General features: G+C 40.5%; 1 protein-coding gene across 1 annotated transcript in view; it reads left to right on the top strand.

The window, feature by feature from the left end:
- The first annotated feature begins 4,657 nt into the window (after positions 1-4,657).
- GPR128 (G protein-coupled receptor 128) overlaps positions 4,658-27,856 on the top strand; it is a 24,299-nt gene continuing 1,100 nt past the window's right edge. The window contains exons 1-15 of the mRNA XM_010078462.1: positions 4,658-4,766; positions 8,448-8,555; positions 12,194-12,325; positions 13,127-13,236; positions 15,679-15,834; positions 16,361-16,452; positions 16,769-16,887; positions 16,972-17,085; positions 18,811-18,971; positions 20,436-20,585; positions 22,525-22,637; positions 24,430-24,794; positions 25,150-25,231; positions 26,231-26,392; positions 27,403-27,559. Of these exons, the coding sequence (XP_010076764.1) occupies positions 4,658-4,766; positions 8,448-8,555; positions 12,194-12,325; positions 13,127-13,236; positions 15,679-15,834; positions 16,361-16,452; positions 16,769-16,887; positions 16,972-17,085; positions 18,811-18,971; positions 20,436-20,585; positions 22,525-22,637; positions 24,430-24,794; positions 25,150-25,231; positions 26,231-26,392; positions 27,403-27,559 (2,130 nt within the window). The remainder of the gene's footprint in view (positions 4,767-8,447; positions 8,556-12,193; positions 12,326-13,126; positions 13,237-15,678; positions 15,835-16,360; positions 16,453-16,768; positions 16,888-16,971; positions 17,086-18,810; positions 18,972-20,435; positions 20,586-22,524; positions 22,638-24,429; positions 24,795-25,149; positions 25,232-26,230; positions 26,393-27,402; positions 27,560-27,856) is intronic.

The following is a 27,856-nucleotide window of genomic DNA, read 5'->3' as shown; positions in this document are numbered from 1 at the left end:
CTAAGCACTCATGGGCATCTGCATCCCTGAGACAAAACTAGAGTCCCAAAATGCCTGTAGGGTGGAATGGTTGTGCTGTAAAGGTCTGCTCCTTTGGCACCACTGATAGAGCCACACACATGGGTAAGGAGGAGTTTGTCTGACAGGAGGGAAGGAACCCATTAAAGTTTTATCACAAGGCTAAATGGGTTAAATGTGGCTTTCTCTCATTTATGCCATCTGTGTCTCTGTAAAAATTAGGAACAGTGATATTTGCTCTATATTCTGTAAATAAATACTTTTTTCCCCCTTGTATCTAAACCTAGCCTGAACTAAGAGTAAATTTGGCAGCAAGGAATTTAAATTCTACATGTTCACTCATCCTTCAAACTGAGGCATTAGAAAACTTCGGTGTATCTGGTACCTTAATGCCCTCCTTCCACACGGTTCTGCTCCTCTGAACTACAGCAGCTGAGGTAGGAGTTACTGGTATGGAAGTCAGTGGAAAAACCAGAACAGTTTTTTATCTGAAAAGCCCTTTAGCATATGCAGTGGTGGAAGCAAGCCTGACTCTCAAGGACTGTGCAACAACAGCACATCTGTTAAAAGGGAGAAAGACAACTGGAAACCTGCTGGGCACTTGCCTTTAAAATCTGTTCTAAGTAAAATATGTGCTTGCTCAAATTTGTGGGAGTAAAAAGCCTAATATTTGTCAAATAAGGCATAACTAGTCCTCAGATGACTTTTTCAGGACAGTAATTTCTAACACCTTGCTATGTAGTTGTTGCAGTTCATGGATTTCTATCTTTGATACATTTCTTAGAATGAAAATAAATATTAAAAGTAGTTGCAAAACATAAATACTACAGCATATTTTGCAACTTGGTTCAGAAAGCTCTTGCATATAGACCGCTGCCATTTAATAACAAAACATTCTGCAGGGGATGGTACGTAAGAGGTCAATGTCACAGTAAGGGCCTGAAATTGGAGCAGAAATGGTTACATCTACATACTGTGGTTGCCAGCTATGGGCTCCCCTCACGAAGAGAAAGACGAAATGGAAAATAGACTGCAGATCTATACAACTGAATAGCAATTAAGCAACTAGAAATCACTCCCAGCACTCTTAAGACTGTGGGAGGAGAAGATGTGTTCCTGGTACACAGCATTCCAGTCTGCCTCTAGCATTATTTGCCAGGGACAAGGTCCTCTGACATGCTCTGGGATTCTTACGGCTCCTGTGTAGCAGCCCCAGAAGTAGCAATGCCGATTTCCTACTCCTGACGTGATCCTACTCCTGACGGGAATGACAGCAGGAGTGAAAGCTTGCATGACTTTGCTGGAATTTTACTGGTTTGTGAGTCTGACTGAGCCAGATGCAGTTGACACACAAAAAAATGTCAAAGATGGTGTTTACTGCTGGCACTGCACTTTATTCAGGCTTGAAAACAAAAAATAAAGGAAATAAGAAACATCTGGCTCTAATTAAGGCTTAAAAGAAATGGAGGAAAGCAGAAGAAATGTATCTGCTCACTCAAGAACGGCTTTGTCTCCCTGCAGCTGTACCATGTATACAAATTTGCAAGTAATAAGGTTTTATTTCAGTTTGATTATCATATAAACATGGTTTAATATTTTCATAAATAAAATTGTACTATCCTTTAGGATGTATTTACTGATTTGTTTTGGTTTTGCCATCTGGTTCCTTATGACATTTTTTTCTCTTCAATGCTTGTTTAAAATATTATTGTGAAGTTAGATGTTCCAAATCTTTTTTGGTTATAATCTTACTTTCACTTCCCAGTTGACAGACTGCCTTCCTTTTGCAAACCTGGGCTTGTAACCCAAGGTTTTGGACTCCCAGTATTTTCTATATCTAAACACAACATGCTGCTCAAAGATGTCCATGATGTTGTTAACTATGTAAAGGAATGAAGCAGGGATGCTATTTACATTGAACAGAAAGGGATATGTCAGTAAGCATGAGAATTAATTCTTCTTTCTTTCTTTCCTACTTTATCATTTAACAAGTATGCAAACTCTCTGCTATCACCTAGCAACATTTCTACTAGCAAAGGACACCAGACCTGTGATTCAGAAGCTGGGTATGCTTTTAATATACTGTAAATCTCAGACTTAGTGCTACATTGGATATAGCTTAACTTAATGTTGCTGAACTATTCTGTGACTCAGTTTCCCCTGGATCTGCAAGTCTATCTGAATCACTCTTGGTTCTGCTTTACTCTGGACAAGTCCTGTGCAGGGAGAGGCATCTTCCTGTGTGTCTCTTAGATCCAGTTTTAAACTCTTGGCCCTTCTAACCCCAGAAAAGCAAACATTTAACTGCTTATAGCAAGAGGCTGTAAAGTAATTAACACGTGCAAGGGTACTAAGCATTCTTTGTGAGCCAGATAAGGAGGAGGTGTTTCTCTTCAGCTGAGCATTGCGGTTGGTCACCATTCAACAGCAGTGAGACAGCTGGGCCATGACACTTTCAGGCTGCCTGGGCTTGCCTGGGCAACTCTGCAAATGCCTCCCAGCCCAAGGGATGGCCGGGTAGCAGGACACGTGCTGGGGCCAGCCCTGCAGCTGTGCCTCCCAGCCTCCTCTCAGGGCTGTTCTCCCCGGGAAAAGGGTGTACCACCACTGCGCTGCCCTACAGAGCCCTGTTTCTGTCCCTCTCATGAAGAAAGCCTGCCAGTGCCTGTGCAATGCCCTTGGGGGGGATTTGCAGTTTGGCATTTTATTGAGTTGAAAGGCTCAAACATCCCCTCTGTGCCCGGGAGATGGCTCTTTCCTCCCATCCTCAGACTCCCTCCCACCCAGTGGCTGTGTGCCATGGCCTCCGCACCCTCCTCGCACCCCTGTGCCAATCCCAGCACCGAGGACCTTTTCCCTTCTCCTTTTTCTGTGCTAGTGAGAATAACAGAGGTTTTCTTTCTAGAAAAGATCCAGGACGAGACACACTGGTAAACCAACTGGTACTGCAGGTGGGCAGGCAGATCCCCAGCTGGACAGGCCGAGGGATGGCAAACATCCCTGTCCCACCTGCAGGTTTGTCTCAGTACAAAAAAACCCTCTGCAAGCAGACTGATAAGGCATTTGGATGTCTGAAGAAGCATATTAACAATTTTGGAGCTCCTGTTTGTAAACAATCTAAATTATCTCAGCATTTTCTCAGTCTTCCCTATGTCTTTAGGTGCATTCCTCAGTACAGAGGATAGCAGGTATCTTACTCAGCTTTTCCTTGATAATAGGAATAAGCATCTTAACAACCTGCAATGTGTGAAAGAAACAGTAGTGTCTAGTAGTACAGTAGCAGTGTCAGTAGTATCTAGTGGCTAGACCATTGGGCCACATCCCAAAAGACCCGAGCCCTTTTTTTTGACTGGATTTCTGTACATCCTTGGCATATCACATCAGTTTTTTGAGCCCTATTTCTGAAGTTGAGACAGAAGTGCTTGGGTAATTAAAAAACCAAGCAAACCTCCTTTCCTTACTAATGAAGAACACCATGGAAAAGCAAGGTACTGCTCCTACTCACATGCAGGGAATTCATCCACTGATGGTTGATGATAAAAAAGACAGTGTTTATTCCAATTAGTTCTTTAAATAGGTCTGTTTGCCTCTTCATTTTGACTGTGATAGTCACCTCCTAGCTTTTAATTCATCAGTGGGAGACACGTTAACATGCAGAAGATGCTGTTTTTGGCAGTGCTGGTGTTGTGACTTTTCTTTCCACTTCACATTTTACCCGTGTCTTTTACCTGTTTTCTTTTTGTTCCCCTGTCCCCATTCCTTTCTGGATGAATCAGGTGTCCTGGGAATCTGAAGACACAGATTTTATTCCCAGTTGTGCCAGTGCCTGCTGAGTGACCATATTTAATGCTGGAGGTGCACAGAGGAGATGCAACAAGACTCTGCACTGCCTGTCCAAATTATGTGGTACAGAAATGCCATTTACTCTCCTGAAAGTTCAGGCCAAGTGCCTGATCTCAGCCAGCCATAATACAATCAGCACTTCCACCTCCCCTCAGCACAAGAGGAACACTGCTGCAGAGGAGAGACCTCCTTCTTCTCTCCCTTCCACAGCCCCCACCCTGGGTCCTGCCTGGCCTCCCTGCCACGGAGCCCGGTGGTGATGGCTGTGCTAGCAAACAAAACAAGTCTACACAACAGGACTCATTCCTCAGGTGCCAGCATGCTGCCCGGCATGGTTTTGGCCCACACCAGCCAGCACCTGCCCAGACCACGTGCAGGTCTAGTTTGAAGAACAGTCAGTTCCCAAGAAGCTGTATATACATGTATATATATACACACATATAGGGGTGCCCTGCTTGGAGGGAAGAGAGGTTTGCTGGCACGGCTCTGAGCTGTGCCACGCACTCAAATAACAGGCTTTAGTCCCTATCAGTATAAATGCAACTGGGTGTCTGATCTGGGACATTTTCCTATAGCAAGTAGAAGACATGACACTTAATAAATAAAATGTTTTATCAGGTAGAAAATTATAGAAATAATTGTGTGCAACTTCTCTAACAAAACTTTTTTTTTTTTTCCTAAGTGGAATAGAAAAGGTTAAAGTCTTAGCAGTAGATAAGTAGTTAATGGTTTATCCATGACAAGGCTATGATTTATAATACCATTTTATAGCAGAGCGGACAGTCTGCACCACAACATGCCTCCACTCCACTGGGACAGAATATTGGTTGGAATTACCTGTTGTGTAGTGACCGTGACCCTTTGGGCACTGTGCATATGGCAGCTTGTCATCAGGTTTAAAACAGGTAAGAAATATAATTCTGCTCCATTTGAGCTCCATTTGAGCTCTTTGGGTTTTTTTTTCCTTTTCCTTAAGTGTTTAAACCTGGTTAATGATAAGCATGATTACATCCATGCTGTATGCTTCTTAGGAGGAAACATTTTTCTTCTTACACTGTTGTTTAAAGAAGTACTCCAAACTTTGCATTCCGCTGTGAAACAGAGTAAGATGGCAAAAAAATCTCTGGAGTATTTTCCTTGGAACATGTTTACACTGCACATTATTCCTCTGATATGGCTTTGAGAAATGTCTTGAAATTTTCTCACTCTTCTGGTAGAAATTGGATTTATTTTTCAAAAGACAAAAATAAACCTCTAGCTAGTCTAGCAAATTACATGCTAAAGAGGAAATACTTAACTTTATATATCTGTTTATATATCTGCATATAAACAAAACATGCTGTATGTTACCTGTTCACGTTTTAATTACAACTTGCATTATGGAAAACTCTGTTGAAAGTATGTTGGAGAAACTGGTCTGCAGATTCTATACCTGAAAATCAGGTCAATGCACCCTCCTAAGACACTTCTGTGTGCTAACTTAAAGCAGAAAACTGGTCAGTGTTTCCTCTCAGCAAAGTACGCACTATATTGACACGATACACAATTATGTATGGACCTATATTCAAAGTTCATAGAAAGAATCAGACATTCCTGGCTGCTTGTCCAGCAGAGTCAGATATGATTTGAGACCAAGAAGCCTAGGGAAAAGTTTATAGGAGGATACACTGCGTTATATTTACTTCAAGAGAGGTATCAGATGTTTGTAGGGACGGAACATACCCAAGCCCAAGAAATTGCACAGAAGTAAACAGCAATATGTCAATACTGACATATGTCAGTAACAATCTACCTTTGCTAATATAACAACATGCCCAGTGCTTTGTTTGACTTGATGGACCTAAACTCAGATGAGATAGGAATTAACTCTCAGTGCAACTCTTCTTACGCCCAGGATTCACACAACTACAGACAAATGAGCTGCTAGGAACTGGATTTAAACTGCAGCTACTTCAGGGATGAAGAATACCTCCGTGCCTACCTGATGCATTGCTTGTCGTGCGTAGTTGTAGTGTTTCTTCTTTATTCAGACTTCAACCACAAGTATTAGCATTTACAGTTCCCATGACATTTTATGAAATAAAACCCAACAGTTCATGATGGCATAGTATTATGTAATAATTTTTTACTTTTAGTTTAAAAATATATTATGGTCAAAATCAATGTGAATGTCTGCAAAATTTAAAGGCCAAAGACAAATAAAAAGATGTTTTCTGAATCTTAAAATAAAACCAGAAGAACCCCATGATTTTAAGCCAATGCCACAATTACTGCAGCCTGATGAGTTTTACAGCGTGTGGGGTAGACATGACTGCATTCGTCAGCTCAGGAATTCGTACTTGTGAAAGACACAGATTTCCCTCTGGAAAAAAAAATGTTTTACAGTGGTACATGAGACCTTGAACAGCAGGCTAAGAAGGGTTACCAGGAAGCATTAAATAAAGCCACTGTTTTGACTAGCATTAACAGATTCCGTGAGTGTCATGTTGTTGTTACAGAGGAACTCTTTTCGGGAAGGCAAAGGTAAGGCTGATGTTGTGTGCTGGCACCTGCCCTTTGCTGCACGGGCTGCACAGCAGCTGTGTCTGCACCTCCAGGGGTACACACTGCACTTTTTACCCCACAGCTTCATGCTGCCGTTGTCAGCCCTCTCTTCCTTTTCACCCTTCCCTGTTCTTACCCTCCTTTTGCAGCTCGTGACCGATGGTGCCAAAGCCAGACCCTGACACCCCACGGCTGCCCTGGCTGCTCCCCTGCCCTGCCCCTCAGCAGGCAGCCAGTGTCTGTGCCTTTGCAGGGCAGCACCGCTCCCTCCCTGGTTTTGGGGTCCTCTGTGTCAGCTTACCCTGGTCTGTCACCTTCTGCCTGGCTGCTTTGGGCACATGTTCACCAAGTAAGATACAGGCTTGGAGCTGTGCTGCAGGTCCCCCAGCATTTTGTGGGTTCCCAGGCTCGCAATCCAAAGCCAGTGGCTAGCCCCGGTGTCACTCGTCTGCCACACGTCCCCATGTGCCACATGCATGTCCCTGGCAGGTGAGACAGCACTGCTGGGCAATGGGGTAACAGCTGTCCAACCATGCACCCATTTCCCTCAGGTATAGCTGTGCTCTGCTTACCTTGGGCCACCCAGATCTCAACTGGTGAGGGAATTTTCCTTTCCTTTCTGTAAGATTTCCAATGGAGAGACAATGTGTTTTGAAAAGCTGATGGCTAGCGGAGACATTACCTAGCGACACATAGATGTTATTCCACTATCATAGACATCTGGCCGTAATGGAGCTGAGACAGGTTGAAACACAAATGCTAAATAGCAACAGCATGAGCAAAAGCCAAGCGATGCCTGCCAAGAACAGAATTACCCCCACCACGTGGCACATCCCCTACAGTTTGCAACATCCTTCCAGTTATATGAAAAGTAAGAAGTCAAGCAATCTTTTTAGTTCAGTGAGAACATTAGAAATACACAATAGCACACATGCTCCTGACAGCATTGTCTACTTCTGAATTTTCTGGCTTTATTCTATTTGTCAGTGTCTCAAAACACAGTCACTAAAATGTCAGATCAAATGTCAGTCTCCAACTCCAGTTTTCTGCATTATTTCAAGGCAGACACTGCACCTAGTGCACAGGTGCACAGTATCCACCATGAACCTTGTGGGAGGGGATTCCAACTCCATCCTTCCCTTTGGGACTAGGTGAGATTAATTGTGAGGAAGCCTTGCTCTGTGGAGATCCCCCAGGTCTTGCACCAATCTCTCAGAGCTGGAGGTCCATTAACCCCTTCCCTATCGCCATTTCTGCTGCAGAATACCCCTTAGCCATTCCAGATTTGCCAATCTCTTTTTTAAGAAATATGAAAATCTTCAGAGCTTGCCAAACAGAGCAAATACCATGGTATATTCAGAAAATTCTAAGATCTGCCATTTCTCTGTTATTGCTTATACCATGCTTTTTGTTTCCTAGAGCTGTGGCAGCCTGTGCAATGACCACTTCAAACAAAGCCCTCTATTTCTGCCAAAAGACAGAATAAAAATCAGCACCTGTCCCAGGGTGTGAATAGAGGCTATGGCTGAGATTGGGGCATGGGTTTTTATCTGCTTTATCCTATAATGTCTGCCAGAATATCTCTGTCTGATGCTTAGATGTGTCCATGTCCTTGTTACCATTCTGGGTCCCTCATCACTGGAAAACCGTGGCCCTGTGTTGCCTTCCTGATCCTGCAAAAGTAATTTGGGCTTTTCACGGGTTCGACAGCTTGAGCTTTTGGCAGCCTGGAGCCCCCACCATCACTCCTGCTTGTCCAGCAGCTGCACAGAACTGTTTCCAACTATATCATTGTGGGAACACAAATTATTATTTGAAAGCTTTGACCTCACGTTCATGCCATTGGTTTCAGGGGTAAGGAGGGACCAGTGACTGAGCACCTGGGTGAGACTGTGGGTCACAGGTATTTTTCAGTTGAATATTTTTTTGCTGAAGCTTCAAACAAATCATGTTTGTTTCTTTTGTTCATCAAATTAGATAGATACATAAATGTTTTTACCTATGTGTTTATGAATATATGTCTTGATTCTTTATTCACACAGACCCTACACCATCCGTAGTACCTCCGTGCTTCTGCCTCAATGGTGGCATCTGCCAGGATGGAGCCTGCGTGTGCCCAGAGGAGTGGGTGGGACCTCTTTGCGAGATAGGTCAGTACAAGCCAGGCAGCGTGGGCAGCTGGTGTCATTTCTGGGAACCCCTCTGCTTTGGGAGGCCCCTGATCTTCACCCACCCCCTGAGACTGGCTCAGCAGGGTCAGATGTCCAAGCAGTGACGTGGCTCTTCTTGCTCAATGAGGCTGTATCCTTCACCCACTCCTGTTACCCTTTCAAATGAGTAATATATCTCGGGAAGACATTACAGGTTTCAACTGTCTGTGGCCTGTTTCTAGCCAATTTGGCCTTTGTTTGAATTCCTCTGTTTGAAGATCACCGTGACTTAAAATCGGATTCAGATCTCAGTGCCCAGTATCTCTGTGGCTGGGATCTGCCAGTGTTTAAGGGGCACCATCCAGCTCAGCATCCTGCAGGACAGTGCCTGTCCTCAGCTCCTGCTGCCACTGGCACTGGCTTTGGATTAGTCAGATTTCCTACACCTGGCATCGCACTGGCCTGGTTGACTCCCATTTCAGTCCCATCTGCTGCAGCGTGGCATCTCTGCACTGAGCAGCAGTATCTCCAGAGCTGGTAAGATCCCAGTTCATGCTTTCCAACCCAACAACCCACACTGTGGCCAGTGTGACACACAGATACACCATCATGTGCCAGCTGTGCCTCTGTCAAATGAACTCAGATGTTTGGCAAGAGGGATGTTGAAAGATCTGCAGATTATCCAGGAAAATATTTTCGGTGAAGACTACTAGGTATACGGAGACTTCAGGTCTCCTATGTAATTTCTCTTACGACAGGATGGGTAGCACATCCCACAGACAATGACAGATTATATGGGTTCATGATGGATTGGAACATTTGGAAAAAATGTTACAGAGAAATTGGCTTAAATAAAATAATAATGGCTGGGATTTCAGCACTGGAAACAAACCATTACGATGACTCTGTAATTCCCTATGTTCATTCCTCTGGTATTCTGTATTTGATTTGATACAAATTGCCTTAAAGAATGGATTGATGCAGCTTTAGTTATTAAAATACATGAGGTAAGAATGTCTGGAAAGACATCACTAACTTGAAATAATAACAAGTATTGTTGCATTTACAAAATCTGAATTTTAGTCTGTTTTCCTGAGGAACTTTTATACTGACCATCTGTCTATTGTTCCACCTTCTTGACAACTTTAACTTGCTGACCAGTTGCAGATAAATTCACTAAATGGTTACAGGTCTTAAAGGTCTTAAGAGCCTATGAGTTTTGCACATATCCCTAGTTGGGTAGAGAAGACCAAACCCGTAAATACCTCACCAAGAAAAAGGCAAGGAGACTTATCCTGGCAGTGAGGAGGTGAGGGCCACATGGCCAGTCAATCCAGCCTAGCTACATAGGTGCATAGCTCTAAACTACCCATGACATTTGCCTCCTGTCCACCATCTAACAAAATAAACATGTATATTTTATGTATTGGGAATCTAAAGCTGTATGTAGGACACAGAGGTGGGGGGCCTGAGGCATGATGGGCCATAAAGAGTGTAGGAACATAGTGCTAAAGGTGTTGGGGAAGCTGGAAAAAGTGTGGTTGAGTGTTGGGGGTATAGAGGAGGTGAGCTGGTTTATTGCCAGCAGGAGAGAGCAGGGAATATAAGGCGGGAAACTTTTGTGAACCAATTCCTCTTGTTCCAATGGTGATGGAAAAATTCCACTTGGTTCATATGTAATTCCTTTTGTACATTATGTCATGGTTACTTTCCTTCACAGATCATGACAAAGATACTAATTTTCTTCCTGCTTGTGGGTTGGTTGGTTTTTTTTGGTTTTTTTTGGTTTTTTTTTTTTTTTTTTTTTAAGATTCTGGAGCAATTCTGATGAAGTCAGTGTATTTGCAATTATTTGAAGTTTTCATCAGTGGGGAAAAAAAGCATCAAACAATTTTATTTCAAATGGACTCTCTCTTATAAGATATGTACACAAACCAGCCCAAAACACTTTCAGATCAAGGCTTGAATAAATAGAAAGATAAAAGGTAAAGCTTGAATAGGTACTCATGTATGAATGCATACATATTCATGCATGAATGTAGGAACATATTCCTGGCTTTAATTTGTCAGAAGGAAGGCAGGATCACCATGAAAGTATTCAAATCCGTAGGTCTGGATAAGATTCATGCACGACTGCTGAAAGCCCTGGCTAATGTCACTGTGGGGCTGCTGTCTGTCACCAATGAAAGCCCTTGGTGATCAGAGGAGGCCATAGAGAGGAGGCCAACATTATGCTCACCTTTAAGAAAGGCAAGAAGGAAGACTGGGGAAACTGTAAGCCAGTCAGCCTTACCTCAGGCCCTAGGAGTATTATGGAGCACGTCTTCTTGGAGTCTACTGCTACATCCATGAGCGTGAAAGACATGAAGACAATCAGGAGCAGTCAGCATGGATTTACAAATGCCAAACCATGTATGACCAACCTGACTGCTTTCTGTATGAAGTAACTGGCTATGTAGACAACAGAAGAGCAACAGATGTAACATACTTTGATTTTAGAGAGGCTTTTGACACCATCTTCCTCAGCATTCTTGTTTGGTGGGTGAAGATGTAGGGGTTGGGTGAACGAACCATTGAGTAGGTTGAATGAAAATTAACTCAGCAGCCAAGCTCAAAGGGTTGTGATCAGTGACTTGACTGGAATATTATAAAAGTAGATTAACTTGCTGGTTGATACTAGGGCCAGTATTGCTCAATGTTTTGATCAAAGACCTGAAATATGACACACTATGCCCTCTCAGCAAATCTGCAGACAATACTAAACTTGGGGTGGGGTGGAGGTATTGTTGATACAGTTAATGGTAGAGCTTCAGTGCAGAAGAACCTTGAGAAACCCGAGGACTGTGCCAACTCTAGGTCTCCCGAGCCCCACTCAGGACCCCAACCATAAGCATGATGCTTTGACTCAGTTCTGCGAATGTGACACAGTCAGATGAAATGTGGTCCAAATTAGCAAAAGTTAGCACAAGCAGGATGTTACAAGTCCTAAGACCAAGCAAAATTTTTCTGCCTGTGTGCTCCAGTATTTTTTTCAAATGTTTGCAGCTCTGCAAGGTAAATTTGCATTAAGTCATATGGTATGACATGAGAAAGCAATAGGCTGCTGTACTGGGTCAGGCTATGGATCCACTGAGCTCATCTTCCTGCCTTTAGAAGCAGTCAGTACCAGGTTCTTGGACAAAAAGCGGGGTTTCGGTTGGTCACCCTGTGCTGTTCCAGCAGGCAGCGGGTCAGAGACTTCCTGGGCCAGAAACTGAGCTGAGCCATCACGGTTCAGAGCCATCAAAGGGCCATCCCCCGTTAATTCCCATCTGTGGCAAATGTGTACTTTTGCTCCTGCTGTATTCTGTGGCATTAGGTTACCAAATCTAATTTCTGCCTGGGTAACAAGATTCTGGAAGTGAAGCTTTAAAATATTTTAAAAATTTTCTAAGACCAAGGCAGTGAAAATAGTACAGAGGACAAAAAGAATGGGATTTTAGGGTTCCAGTGACTTCATGAATATCACTTGTAGCAGCTCAGCAGCTTGGGTTTAGTCAAGATATACCTAACTGCTTTTACAATCATTTATTTCCTTTAGGAAAATTGCTCCTTGTATTAAAAATATTTTATCTGGATATTTTTTTCCTTCTGTGCAGTTAATTTCTGTGAAGCCAGTACTTGTACAGTGAACATTTCTGAAAGCATTATAAAAACCCTTACCTTTGAACGGATTATAGTGGGTAAATATGGCAACTCCAAAGAAAAATGTGAACCTGATACAGTGAATGGTATGTGTTTCTTTCCTTTCACTTCTACTTCCCAAAAGTAAATGTAAGGAGTGTGAAAGATATCAGATTATAAGAACAGATGAGAGATCAGTGTTCGAAGCCAGAACAGCATAGCTCAGGCAGCAGGAGTGCAAACATTTCCACACAGCTTTCCACTCCAAATGCGGAGAATTTAAGATACACACCAAGAGTTGTATCCATGCCTGTCCAGGACTGGGCTGAGAGTCAGTTTATATCTGCTCCTGAACAGCTATTTGATAGAAAAATAATCTATTTATATTCTACTATTTAGCATTAGGATTCAGGACACTTTCTATCAACTGTGTTTCCATGAACTGTCTCAGCTGTCAGAGACCTTGTAGAGGAGTAGGTGTTGCACAGCTGCATCACATGCCCTTTGCATTTCTTTCACGACATCTAAACTATGTTTTTCAGGACATGCTAAAAAGTATTTCTGACATCTCAATGCTGATGCCTGTGTCTTCTGTTTAAAAGATGTGTTTCTGCAGCTCTGGCGTAACTAAACCTATTTGAATTTGGCATGAATAATGCCAGACACGCTGACAAGATTGTGTATACGAGTATAAAACACATGTTCATGTTCTAAAAAGAACAATAACTAGCTACATAATTGATGGTCGCTCATAACTCTGAAAGGCAAATATTTTACATGCAAACAGAAGATAATAGTGGATAGGGTGTCACACCCACAGTACAGTTTTAATTCCCAATGAGGTCATGTGCACATGAGTGAGTGCTTCTGTATTAAATGTGTATATTTCTGCTTTTACAAAACCACAGGTAACACTCCAATAGCAATCCGGATGTGCTACAGAGAAGGGAAAATTCCTACTTTAGAGCTCCCCAAAATTCTGAACTGTAATGAAAATCTAGCCTCCCTAGAATCACAGGTAATCTTAAATGGCTATTTTAAAAATGTCTGAGATTCTGCATCATCCCAAGAAAAGTGATAGGAAATTGAGGCAGGAAATATGTATTTGTGTCACATTTCTTAAAACTTTGCAGAAAGCAAACTGAACCACCAAAGGTTTTTTTTCAATGGCATTCTTGACATGTGCCTGTTTTGCAAATGGCCTGAATTTCCAATGGTGATTATTTTATTTTGCTTGGTTTTGCCTGAACACAGCCATCTCATTCCATATTTCTTAACTGGCCCGGAAGTTCCTCAGTCAGGTTCCCAGTTCACAGCAAACACATCTGAATGGAGGCAATGCTGACCCGCTATACTGAACTGGTGAGAAACTGGAAGGGATTTGGTGAAGACTGGTGTGAGGGAACAAAGTGATGCTGACACTGCCATGTTAGAAAGGATTAATAGCGAAGCCTCTCCATTCAGTCCTATGATCAGCTGGATGTGGATTAAATATACCTTAAGAATTCAAATTAAAACTCTTGTATGAATGAGAATTTTTTCCTGATAAAACTCATAAACCCCTGAGCCTCGCTTAAAAGCCTAGCTCTGCCATATCTACAAAACATGGAGAGCTGAACACAACTAAGCACATTACAGGCAGTGACTACTTCTCCTCTTCCACTTCTGTGCTTTGTTTCCTTATCACTAGTCCCAATTGGAAGGAAGAAAAAAAAAAAAAAAAGAGAGAGAAAAGAAACCACTTAACAGCCCTTTTAAGTAAGAGAAGTCCCTTTCATCATGCATTTTTGCTTGACTATTGTACGTTCAACCCAATGTTTTGCCTGCTTGGATCCTTTGATGGGAAACCCTTGAGATCAAGATTGTATTTTCCCAGTACATTGCCTTCACTAAAAGGTCAAATGTCAGATCTTGTCTATAGTAATATACAACAGTAGTAGTAGCTATTTCTAATGCTAAGATAGGACATAAGGTTACAACCTAAGGCTATTCTGCTGCCATTAGTAATTTGGGGGTTTGGTAGGAGTTGTGATGTTGTGCTGCCATCTAGGGAGCCTCCGGCAGCTCAGGGTGCAGAGGGGAGTGCTAGGAAATTGGAGGAGGAGGAGGTGTTTATGCTAGTGATCCAGACTCCAGGTTTAAAAGGATTTTATTACTTTTTAATAAAAATATTTAATTTGACTACAAGGTCATGCTATAAGTCAGAAGTGAAAGTACAGTGAAAACAGGCATTTGTGATGTACTGTTTGTTCACGGCACATATGTAGATGTTTTCAAGTCAAATAATATAACCCCCTGTAATTATAAATGCAAATTTCCTTTCTTTCTATGCAACACATTCACCTTTCTTTCTTACCATTGCAGGCTTTATAAACACTTCAAAGCTGCATGATCAAATTAATCTTGATTTTGAGAGCTTCCCAACATAAACAATTTGAGAACAATGTGGTTATTGAAGCTATTCATTTAAGCTACTCATTGAGTACACTAGAAAAGGGATGACTTGATACACTGTATAGTTGGTTTCCATAGCCTACAAAGAAAATTCTGATGACTAGCAGATTCTCCATCTCTTTAAGTCTTATTTTTACCTAGCTACACCTCCATATATCATCCAGCTAGTGCCTCATTCTTTTTTGTGTTTAGATTCTTAAGATATTATAGACATTTATGGTCTACCCATTAAGTGATAACTGACTCAAACTGGATCCAATCAGTGCTTCTAGCAATTCTTATTACTATCTCCAGCACCAGAATATTTTCTTTTTTTTTTTTTTTTTCTACATTTATTCCAAGCTGACACTATACACAATGTGCTGAAGTGAGGATAATGTTCTCGGTGCAGGTTATGAGCCCTGTGTTCAGAAGCACTATTATTCTGGGTGACATTTCTCAAGTTCCTCTGATGCCTTTCAAAAAAAAATCCAGTTCTGCTTATTAAAGAATAGTGAAAGGTGTACAGAAGTTTATAGACTCAGAAGCGCAATAACTCAAGACAAAGGGGAGGTTTTGCTGCTGTCTACAGCTACCCCATGGCAAGGTGTGGGGAACGACGGGGCCAGGCTCTTCTTCGAGGTGCAGAGTTTTAGGATAAGCAGCAACGGACACAAGTGGCAACAAGGGAAATTCCAATTAGATAAAATAAAATTTTCCCCTTGAGGCTGGTCAAACACAAGTAGGTTTCTGAGGGAGGCAGTGGATATTCAAAAGAAGCTCCTGTGCAGCCTGGTCTCAGCCAGCCCTGCTGGGCCAGGGGACCTCCGGGCTCCCTCCCAACCCAAGCTGCTCTGTGAGTCTGTGAAATCATCCCCTAGGGAGAATTTGCAAATGCCGCCTACTTGACATGAACAGACACAACTTAGACCACCGTATATTTTGATTTTATGTGGGAATGTTATAAAAGTGATGACTCTTTTTCCTTTTCTCATTTTCTTTCTGTTGAATGTCCTTTTCCTAACAGGTTGCAACTGCAGACTCCAACAATGTTTCAGCTATTGCAACTAACACTCAAATCCTGACCTCCATGCCAGACCAATTGACCACACAGAACATCTCTGCTGCTGCGAACATTGCAGTGCAGATTCTGAAAATGGCAAACGTTTCAGAAAACTCTCAGGTGAGATTTATTTAGACTAAAATAAGATTTTTATGGCTTAATATTTGGGATATTGATTCTGTCCTACCCTCCACCATCAGCAGGAGCCCTCTCCAAGTGCTTCTTTTTAACTGTATGTAACAACATAAGCAAATGCATTCATTTTACCATTTAGCGAGTTACTTAAGTCGTCCTGAGTGCATACTCATGGAATCCCTGCTGGGTCAGTTCTCAGAGCAGAGTGTAAATTTCTTTCTTGTCAACTATTTGTACGTGCACATATCTGAAATTATTATATGAGCATCATTTGATGTTTAGGTCATGATTTAATCTTCATTGTCTAAATTAATAAAAATGTGGTATTTATGAACCCATTGGTACAAAGTTTGTGTTCTCTCAAATGACATCCCATACTTTGTTTACTCTGTTTTGTGTACCTTCAAGCAACACTTATTAAGTATTCTTACTTTGCCCATCCACTATGTAGCACATAGGGTGATTTATTTCAATTGCATTTGACTGTCACCTTTCTTTCTGCTTGTCTCAGGCATCAGTGGCAGTAATGGCTACAGTGAGTCAACTCTTGGATGCCAACGAAACAGAATTCAACCACAATAATCTTGTCAATGTTACAACAAGGTAACTTTAGCTTTTGTTCTTTTTATTAGATGCAGTAAACTGCATTTTGTCTTCTGTTTCAGGATGAAAGTGGTTCATGGACAAGTCAAAACTGTTTTAGTGTTCAACTCCAGTGTGCAATTTGATTGATTCACTAGATTTATACCGCATAAATAATTTTGGCTGTATTTTTCTGCTTTGGAGAAAGAGTGAGGATAGGGAATGAGGAGCGGTTGCTGCTGGAGAACCAAATCAGAGAGGAACCTCAGAAACTGAAGCTGTAGCCATATATTAACAAATAATGACATTTTTTATCCCACTCATTATTTCAATGCAGCCTCACAAAAACAATGGAAGAATTTTCTTTGTCTGGCAACATCACACAGCCCAATGTTGCAATCCAGTCTGCCCCACTGAAATTAAACTCCTCTACAATTCTTTTTTTGGCACAGAGAGGTAAGCCTGGGTCTGTTATTGGATTTACCTGGATAAGGAAGTAGGTACTATAAATCCTAATGCATCCATTGATAATTTTTGCAGAAACAGCACTGGGATATTATCAGTCAACAAAACTAGAAATACAGGAAAATGTCCCTGGGCTTATTAGTGGCCTCAATACTGAAGTTCAGATGCTGCTCAACATTATAAATAACAGTAAGTTCTACTGAAAACTGCACCCATGAAAATTTTGAAAGAATATTCACAAAGTCTTATTTGGAAAAAAAGCTTCTTAGCTAATATAAACAATTACCTGTTGATTTTATGCATGCTGATGCCACAATGTGGTACAAGAAATGCACATGCGCTGGATAATCTTTTTAATGCACATGTACGTGTAATGGTCAGAATGCTTTTGGTGTTTGGGATCTTTTCATTTGTTTTGTTTTCTAAAACTGAGAATGTAATGAATCTTTGACCATACCCCTACAGATGTCAAGATCCAAGAGCTAGTACCTTGTGTGAAATACATACCTCGCCTGAAACCCAAAGATATCAACCATTTCAACTAAAATTGCTACTACTGTCAGGTGTCAGCCAGGATATACACATCCTCACACCTACATATTGGGATAGTCTTTAATTTCACAGTCACATGGCATTTTTCCAGATGTCCATTATGCACACTCTGCACTGCTTGGAAGATAAATTGGTGTCACACAGGAAAAAAAAAAAACAACTTATATTCCTCTGCTTCATTTGTTGCAGAAACTGGTGGGTGTAGGGGAGCTGGGCTTTGGATATGTGCATTTCTATGACATGCTATAAATCACAAGAGCACTGGGCACCTGAAACCAGCAGACTTGTCCTCAGTCTCTCTGTGTAGTGACAGCAACACTGAGACACCACAGCACAAGAGTACAATGAAGGTGAAGCTTATGGAGCACTTCATCATCATATTGCTGAACACTGTTCATATTCAAGCCCACAGGGAAATGAATAATTCAGTCCTCTCACCAGGGTTAGAAAAGACTCAAAGAGATAAATCTGGTAGCCTCACACACCCAGCAATGAGGATAAAACAACCACTGAATAGCTCATTAACTGGTCACTGTCCTTTCTCCTCAGTGCTTCAGACAACAATCCTGTGGAAAAACAGTCTGATAATGTAATTAAACTCTTTATCAGAATGCCTGTATATCATAACAGTTCCCTCAAGAAAGGTAGATTGAATACATAGGTTGTCTTAAAAAAAAAGATTTCTTCAACATGAAATGCACAATTGTGACATTTTGTAGATATAAAGTTACATTAGTCTCTCTTGATGATCAAATCAGAGAGACATCAAATCAGTCTCCCTTATTCTTAAACAAAAAATATAAACCAAGAACAAAATCCAATATATAAACCAGGATTTTTGCTTCCTCACTTAAGCAATAATTAAGACTAGTGATTGAAATCACATAGATGAAATCTCTCTAATTTGGTAGAAGAATGCAAAAAACCCAGAGTATAAAAGTTGGGTCTGAAGGCAAAAGTCCAGCCAACCTCTTTGATCTTCTGACTTTTTACTAACTGTAAATGTCCCTGGTGTTACTATTTCTTATTTAGTGTGATTAAAAGCCTGACCATTTGGGTATGTGTATATATCAGGATATAGGACATTATTTTCGTCGTCACCAGTATTTTCCCCCAGAAATTACATTAGGAGAAGGGTAATAATTATTTTCACACTCCACCTCAGCAAAAACTGAAGATGACTCTCTTGAAATTCATGGTAAGACAAGCTCTTTACTTCTTAAATGGATTCTAAATAAATATCTAAACAAAAATCTGCTGTTAATACTGGTTGTGCGAAACAGCATAGCAAAGGCTTCTTCAAAGGCACCAGCTTCTCTGATACCTGATATCTATATCTACTTTTCTGTTTGCCTTGCAAAGATTCATCAGACAATGGAAAAGTTGGCTTTGTCCTCTATCAAAATGACAAATTCTTCCAGTCAAAGATTTACAGGAGTTGCAGTAGGTTCTCTAAACAAATCGTCTCTGGCAACATTGATGGTAGAAGAACCAGTGGTGTTGAGATAGCCTTCAGTCCCAAGGTAAGCCTCACAAGAAATGCCATGTGCAGTTTGAACAGAGTCTGCCCTTGCCCTACTACCTGTCTTCAGGACTTTACAGAGAGACTCAAGTAGAAGGGTTTTTTTGGCACACTGCCTTGATTTCTGGCAATAAGCAACTGAGAGAATTAGTGGGATGTATAGGCGACATTATAAGTGAGACATGAGGGGTATTTAGATAACGTGGTATAGAAAGTATTTTTCAACTTTGGTATTTAACACCTGATGTTACTGACTCAGTACTCCTAAAATGGCACATTTGCAGGCAAAACTGTATTCCACAAAAAAGTCATAGGTATGCCAGAGTAGACTTGTCCTAGGCTAGATTTGTCCTAAATCAAGAATGAAAAAAAGCCAGGTCCCTGGAGGACAATTCTTATTTCCAGAAGACTATCACAATTTTTGAAAACAAGAAAAAGTCAACATGACTTGCACAGCCCAATACACCTACCAATTGGGGAGTGCTCATTTTTCATACTATCTGTTAACTCCTAGTTCCAGTTAAATCACTTTGTGTTTTGTTTTGACTTCCTCCTCCAGGAACTGGTTCCAGGTGTTATTGCTTTCTTGCAGGAAACGCTCTATGTGAGTGCCCATTTGGCCACATAGCTGAATTTTCAGATAATATGAACTCATATTCAGCATGGTTTCTCCAGAAAACCACATTGCTGTTTTCTTCTATAGTGTTTAACAAAGGTTTTAAGCTCAAACACATGCACATGATAAATCACTAATAATCATAATGGATCAATACAGTTAAGTGATCTGGGAAACAAGTGTCATTTCTAAGGAAACCACTGAAACAAACTTATAATTGTTTTTTTTACTCCTACTTTTAGTCCTCATTTTTAATTGAACTACCTAGTACTGTGAATAGCTACTTTGACTACATATTTGCACTTCAAGTTGCTCTTGCTGATTAAAAAGCAGTTCTAATTGTGGTACCCTGCAGAAGCATGATGTCCGAAAACTATTGCATGCAGTTTGACATATGACTGCATGAGGACTGCCGTGCTGCAGGAGGGGAGGGGGATGGTTCATGGCATTTATCTCTGTTTGCTTCCTGCTACAGTGTGGATTCAGCTCCAGTTGGCAGTAATTTAATGCTACTCATATCTGAAAGCTGTTGTTTGGCTTATGCAGAATTCATTTGGCAGTAGTTTAGTGCCTAGTCAATGAGTATCCGAACTATAATTACCCAAATAATTCACAGAAGTGGGTAACTTCATTAGCAATTTTGACTGAGAAAGGACTCACAAAGTAAGGTCAAGCTGCCAAATTATGCTCTTATTGATATTCTTCATAAGGTTTACTGGAAAACCCATAAGCCCTTTAGTAGCTGTCAGCTCCCCTTCCAGAGGATTATTGTCAGTACATGCTGTTTGCTGGTACATATCTGTTTATGTTTCTGTAGCCAATTTTTCTCCTTGCAATCCCAATCCATAGTACAACACATCTGAACTGCAGCTGCGTGACCACGCCTGTGTCTTTTGGGACTATACCATCAATGACTGGAGCACCGCTGGCTGTGAAAAAGCAAGAGACCAGTTCCTGAGATGCAGGTGTAATCACACTACTAATTTTGCTGTCCTGATGGTAGGGCGTTGTCCTTTCTTGAATGGGAAGAGTTTGGGTTGGTTTTTTTGTTTGTTTGTTTAGTTGTTTTCAACTGTTCTCTGACTTGGAAGACCAGCATGCCAGTGGAAGGGCACATACTTGCTTCTGACCTATGGAGAGCTGGCAAATTGGGACATACAAATTGTCCCAAGGCTGCTGGAAAGCTAAATATATCAGCAAGTCCTGTCCTCTTCTGGTACAAATTGTGGCTATGCCCACCTGCCTTTGCACCCCAGCAGCAGGGAAGTGCTAGCGTAATTTGTTCCCCTTGCTTAGCCGTGGTAGCCTCCAGCTCTGCACCTCCATTGCTGCAGCTGGTTGTGAAATGAGTGTATGTCTTAAACCCTGAAGTGCCCCAAGATGAACAGTAGAGTACTTTGGGACCTGTCTTAGCTGTGGCACTGCCTTCTGTTGGGTAAGTAACTCAAAGCACTCAGCATTAACTACTTCCTTTGCTTATATGTTTATAAAAAGTGATCACTCTGTAAATACTAAGCCTGCTACCATTAAGTTTTATATATTGCTCTCTTGCACTATCAAGATTATTTAGGAAAGGCTGTCTCTCTGACGTTTGTTATTCTTTCGGTATTTGCTTCAGCTTCTCTAAACAAAACACTCCCTGGGTAAAATCACATATCTGTGGTCATTGACTTGAGGAGTGCCCAGACTTCAGAGCTTCTTTTTATCCTGTGTTCCTAGAACAGCATTTCCATATTTGTAATACTTACTTGTTTCTGTATTTCCCTTTATCTTATGCATAGCCTTATTGCATATAATGTCTATATTCTAAGAGAAGATTCTCATCTGTTTATGCAAAGATAACAGTATTTTCTGTTTCACTGAATACTTGATGCTTTTTTGTCACTATACAAACAAAGACTGGTTTTGATTTGTAATTCTTTACCAAGTCTTACCTGAGGCCTTATAGAACCATAGAATAGAATCACAGAACCATTTGGGCTGGAAAAGACCCTTCAGATCACCAAGTGCAACTGTTAACAGAGCACTGTGAAGTCCACCACTAAACCATCTCCCTAAGTGCCACGTCTACCCTTCTTAAATACCACTAGGGACAGTGACTCAACAGCTTCCCTGGGCAGCCTGTCCCAGTTACAACCCTTTCAGTTAATAAATTTTTCCTCATATCCAATCTAAACCTCCTCTGCCGCAACTTGAGGCCATTTCCTCTTGTCCCATCACTTGTCACCTGGGAGAAGAGGCCGACAACCTCGCTACACCCTCCTTTCAGGTAGTTGTAGAGAGCGATAACATCTCCCCTCAGCCTCCTTTTCTCCAGACAGAACAACACCACTTCCCTCAGCCGCTCCTCATCAGACTTGCTCTCTTGACCCTTCACCAGCTTCACTGCTCTTCTTTGGATGTGCTCCAGCATCTTAATGTCTTTCTTGTAGTGAGGAGCCCAAAACTGAACACAGTATTTGAAGCGCAGCCTCACCAGTGCCGAGTACAGGGGGATGATCACTTCCCTAGTCCTGCTGGCCACACGGTTTCTGATAAAAGCCAGGATACAGTTGGTCTTCTTGGTGACCTGGGCACGCTGCTGGCTCATGTTCAGCTGGCTGTTGACCAGTCCTCAGATGTCAAAATTCAGAATGCAAATCAGGAAGAAAAATTAAAGCTACTCTCTCCAGTCTGTGTCACCTTGCATTTTTTTATGAATAATCTGCCATTTTGCTAAGTATTTAATTGACAATATTAAGTCTCTTTTTGGAGTTCTTCACAAGCTTATCTAGTTTTGAGGTCTGGAATAATTTTGGTGAGCTGAAAATTCTGGCCGTGGCTGCCAACAGTCATAACTTTACTAAAATATTTTCATTTCTATGTGCAGTTATAAACACAAATTTTAGAAAGAAAATTGTCTCTTGTCATATTATAACTGATACAATTTGTTTTCTAGGCCTTTCAGATAAAATATAAATATGCAAAGCCTTTGGAGTATATTTCTTACATTGGTGTTGGATTGTCCATTGCTGGTCTGGTCATTACCATTTTGTTTCAAATATTCACTAGGTAAGAGTGAAGATATAAAACTGCAAGTATTCTACGCTAAGTTACAATAGTTTGCTCTGTATGTAGTTTGAGGAAAACAAAGACAGTACCCAGTTTTGACCATATTGCAATATTATTAATCAGAAAATAATATTTAAAAAAAGAAGAGCTAAACATGTAGCATAGTTTGCGAAGTAAGTACGGCTTACTGGTTAAAGTGAAGACACAAGGTGACTCAGCCATGCCACTCACCTAGATGAAACGTTAACCTTTCTGTTAATGTTAATCTTTTAATGTGAGGATATCTATATATATGTTTATTACTCAATAAATTCACCTTCAAAAATGTGAGATTCTAAAAGAAATCACGTAACAGAGTATGGAAGAGCCCAGCCTAGTAAAAGGCCAAGGCTTTCGTAGGAAACACTGGGCATGGGTGCTGACAAGAAAAATCTTTCCATTGCTTTGACAGGGCAGCTCACCAGCTGCAAGATAATAAAGCAGGCAGCACATGCTACTAGGATTAAGGCAAGAGCTGATCATTTTACCATGAGCCTCCATCATCATGTATAAAAATTTGATTTCCAGGTTATGTCCCAGAGTGACATTTGTCTCATCTACACAGGGTAAAGGCAGTTTGCCACTTCTGTTGCATTCCACGTCCCCCGTTGACATCTCTGTTACTGCCCTGGCCAGGCAGTTGATAATACAGACCCACTGCGGTATACTGCTATTTTCATCCATGCTACATGTTGAGGTGTTTTGTTTCTTACTCTCATTTAATATTAGCCTTTAAAAATGTTTAAGAGTGTTCCACCACCAGTGGAGGTCATCCTTTTTATTTTCCGGTATGCCTTATATCCTGATATTACCAGTTACCAATATCCCTCTTACGTTGGTGTCTTCATTTAAGGCTAGTCATGTCAGCCCACTGTCTTAATGCTTAAACTTTCAGCAATCATGCAGAAGCATATATATCACTCCTCAGGTCTCCTTCTTGCTATCCTATTTAAATGTGACTTTGCTTTCCATTGCCTATTTGATAGTTTTTATACTCTGTTGCCTTCTGTTTATAAAATGTCTGTAGAGAACAGACAATTTCAAAGCACCATGATTATACAGCAGTGTAGGTTATGTCCACTGCTTGTACTATAGTTTTATTGTGAGTGACTTAATTCAAATACAATTGCAGCAAACTGGCTCAATGGACATGCCCGCGATTAATGGTGTCATGTGATTCCCTCTTGAACGAAGAGCAAAGTCATGCCAACAGAGTTGTAGTTATTGTAGATGAATGCATGTTTCTTATCCTGCTTGCACTAATGTAGATTCGGAGAAATTCCATCAAGGTCAGTGTACTCAGGATTGCAGGAGCTTCCAGACTCTGCCTTTTAAACACATTTGTAAGACAGCATTTGGAAGTGGAGGTTTATTATTCTCTTGTACCTTGAAGAGTGTTTAGAAATACTTTTCTTAAGATATTCCACCTCTTAACACTGAAGAAGAGGATTCTAAAAAGAGCACAGTAGAAAAAACAAAATGTATGCCAACTGCTGTTGGGAAGGGCTTAGTCCTAAAAGGTGCTGGGTATTCTCTGTTCTAGTTAAAATCAGACAAAACTGGTGGATTTGGTAAGCTGTCAGAGAGTAATGATGGTGTAGAATTCTGCAAACAAGTTATTGCTCTGTTTTTTCTCTGTATTAAAGACTGCACACTCTAGCTTGCTTTTAATATCAATGGAAATGAGGAAATATTTTACAATTTTACTTATTTTGCTCTACTTTTTTCCTCTTAAATGTATTCTTACCAACAGGAAAACTCGAAAGTCATCTGTAACATGGATGTTAGTGAGTCTCTGTTTCTCTATGCTCATTTTTAACATCATCTTCATTTCTGGAATTGAAAACCGAAATGCCAGGAATCATAGAAGCAATACCACCAGCTACTATTCGCAATACCTTCCTTATGATACCACCAGTAACACCTTACTCACATCTGATGTGATAGATCCTCCCGCAGACTCCTGGTGCACAGCCGTGGCTGTCCTACTGCACTATTTTTTGTTGGCGACATTTATGTGGACAGCACTCAATTCTGCACAGTTGTACTTACTGCTGCTTAGAGCCATGAAGCCCCTGCCTGGTCACTTCCTCATAACCATGTCAGTAATCGGATGGGGTAAGACTTAAAGTCATGTATATGGCAACACTTAGAAAAGTATCAGTACATAGTACATTCAGGGAAAGTTGTAAAGATAGTAGATTGGTAGAGAGCAATTACAATCAGTATCTCTCTGGTTTAGATTTAATAAATAATCTTCTGTTACTGTTCATGCTGCTGGTATAAGCTGAGCTTGTTTTAATTGTCGTGATACAACACTGAAACCAATAGCTTGTTCACTAGCACAGCAACACAGGCCTGTTGCGTGCAGGAGAAATTTTCACAGTAATCAAGGCATTCAACAATCATTTCCTCTCAACTAAGCAAAAAATCTTTCAGATAATAAATTGCTAATGTCTTTCCTATTGCTTAGGAATCCCTGCTGTAGTAATCGCAATAACACTAGGAGCTACTTACAGAGAAGGAAAAGTTTTAAACTACCGGCAGGAAGAATTGTAAGTTCATGTATTATTACAATACTTGCTATCCCACACCTTTTGCAATGGCTTTTTATTAACACAATTCTAGATTTATTGTTGGCATGCTATTTTGTATATCTAAGTACTTAAAAGAAGACAAAACTGTTCACTCAACCTAAACATTCACTGTCAGTAATTGCAGTTTCTCCTCACTAAGGATTTAGGGTACTGCATACACATCTGCCTTGAATCCTCCTGGGACTTCAAATGGAAGCTGTAGACGCTCTTAGCCTAAGTGAAATTGAAGACCTTAATTTAAGTGCATGACTGCATTTCAGTACCTAAACTTAATCTTCTCATTTATTTAAAATCTTTCTGGCCAACATAGCTATATCCGTACTATATCCCTATTTACTGTCTGTTTTTTCTATCTGGATTTGAATGCCCGCATACCAAAGCAGGCTATCAGGCTTACAATATACCTTGGTGATAGTGGATGATATGGAACAAAGGTAGACTTCCTTCAGAAATGTAAACACAAACCTCCTTCTGCATACAGGCCATCTCATGGCACTCATTTAGGGAGTGTTGACTTCTAATTTGAGATTATTTGGCAATGAAAAGATAAAGATTACTGCAGGTTAACCCTGTCTTCCTGAAGTTGCCCCAGCTTTTGTTTCAGCCTTTGTCCATTAGGTCTCCCCCACTACTCTTTAGCTCTATTATAATATATCCTCTGAAGAGAAACTTGCATATGCTGGCCAAATATCTATTTGGTTAGCTATATTGCACTTTACTATATTTCTCTATGCAGTTTGTTTGATAAATCACTTTGCATTCCCCAGAGAAAGAGAAGTATGACTGAAAGCCCTCAGTTCTCAAGGAATGGTTGCCTTTCAGACATAGGTTAACACCACCTAGAAAGCCCTGTGAGGTCTTTCAGGATGAAAAGTGGAATATTATTTTGTTTTCTTTTGGTATTAGGAACAATGTGCATAACAAATCTTTTGAAATGGCCTCTCTTTATATTAAAAGTTGCTGGCTTGCAGCACTGGATCAAAATCAGAATTTCAGCGTGCAAAAGCCCATGTTGTGGTCATTCCTTTTGCCAGTAGCACTCATACTCCTGTTTAACATCATCGTCTTCATCAAGATCACAGTCTCTGTGATATGGAAGAAGAACAAGAATTTGACAAGGTGAGATGGCACAGGACTTCTCAGATCTTTTAGCAAATGTGTTGCTCAGTCTCTTATCACCAGCTCAGCTCTTGTCACAAACTTTTTTTTTTAAAATATTTTGTTTTAAAGAAAAGCATATTTAAAGCAGTCAGAAAATGGATTCCATTGTTGCAAAGGGTCAGCCTTTGTTCATGTGCATATCAATGAACGCATTTTAGGCTTTTGCTCCTTTTTTTTTTTTTTTTTTTTGGTTGCAGTTTCACTCAACTTTACTTCAATGAAGATTGTCTCTGATTTAAATCCATATAAGTGAGAGCAGAGGTGGGTCCACCCAAATGAGAATTATGAATTTCTCAGCATATCTGAATGTCAGGCCAGTTTTCTAGCAGCTTTGAAGCAGATTTCCTTGCTCAATTTAACATCAAAGCTCCATGTTTTGTCACAGGATGCATGTCACAAACTCTGCAGTGTACATTGTATTATTTAAATGGGAATTACTTAAATTTTTACTAATCCTACATAACTGTTCAACAAAAACTTTGCACCATTTCTTCAGTCCTTTTAAGTACAATTTTCACAGTTGGAGCAAAACAAAATACCTTCTGTCTGACTCCTCTCAGGTTTGAGAGAAATTAGATATCCAAACTTCATTGGCAGTTTATTCTTACACTGAAAATTGAGCACGTTTGGATTGAAGATATAAGCATTCCAAAAACCTGATAATGCTAATTTTCAATGCTTCTTGTTACCTTGGCAAACTTCACTTTTTTGTTAAAGCAATATACCTCCAACCTACATATTCCAAACACAGATTATTCTGATAAACTTGCATAGATTTAATTTTCTGGATTTCTTCTCTGGATGATATCTCAAACAAATGTAGGGAGATGTATGTTCTCAACTCACCTGAATAGCACATCCTTGCAATACAGCCCTGAATAAATAAAATTGAAAGTTTCAAACTCAAAAAAATATTAAATGGTATAGAAAAAGATGTAATTACTTTTTGTGTGTGTGTGTGTTCCTAGGAATAAAAAGGATTCATTTATGAAAAAGATGATTGGCACTATCTCTATACTGGTAGTGCTTGGAATCACCTGGACGATAGGCTACCTCATGCTAATAAGCCATGAAGAAACAAGTCTTGTTTTCAGCTACCTGTTCTGCATTTTCAATGCTACTCAGGTAAAGTATTTAGCAATTCTGAAATTAATAATCGAGGTAATGGACAAAAAGATGTCAGACTTATTTGTTCTTTAGCTTGGTATAGCCTGGAAACTCACTGAAAAGCAGTTATAAAGATTCTGAATTTTTGTTCAGAAAGGGATGGTGTCCTTCTGGTCTGTCACTCATAAAACTCTTCCCAAATCAATGTGGGATTTTATTTCAAGGTCACCATTGAAAAGACCTTCCTGCCTGAGTGGCTTCTCTTGTACCAAATCATATATAAAATGACACTCAGTGAATACCAGGAAAAAACTT

The sequence above is a fragment of the Pterocles gutturalis genome, unplaced genomic scaffold, assembly GCF_000699245.1.
Source record: "Pterocles gutturalis isolate BGI_N339 unplaced genomic scaffold, ASM69924v1 scaffold1383, whole genome shotgun sequence".
NCBI lineage: Eukaryota > Metazoa > Chordata > Aves > Pterocliformes > Pteroclidae > Pterocles > Pterocles gutturalis.
This window is presented reverse-complemented; position numbering and strand designations above follow the sequence as displayed.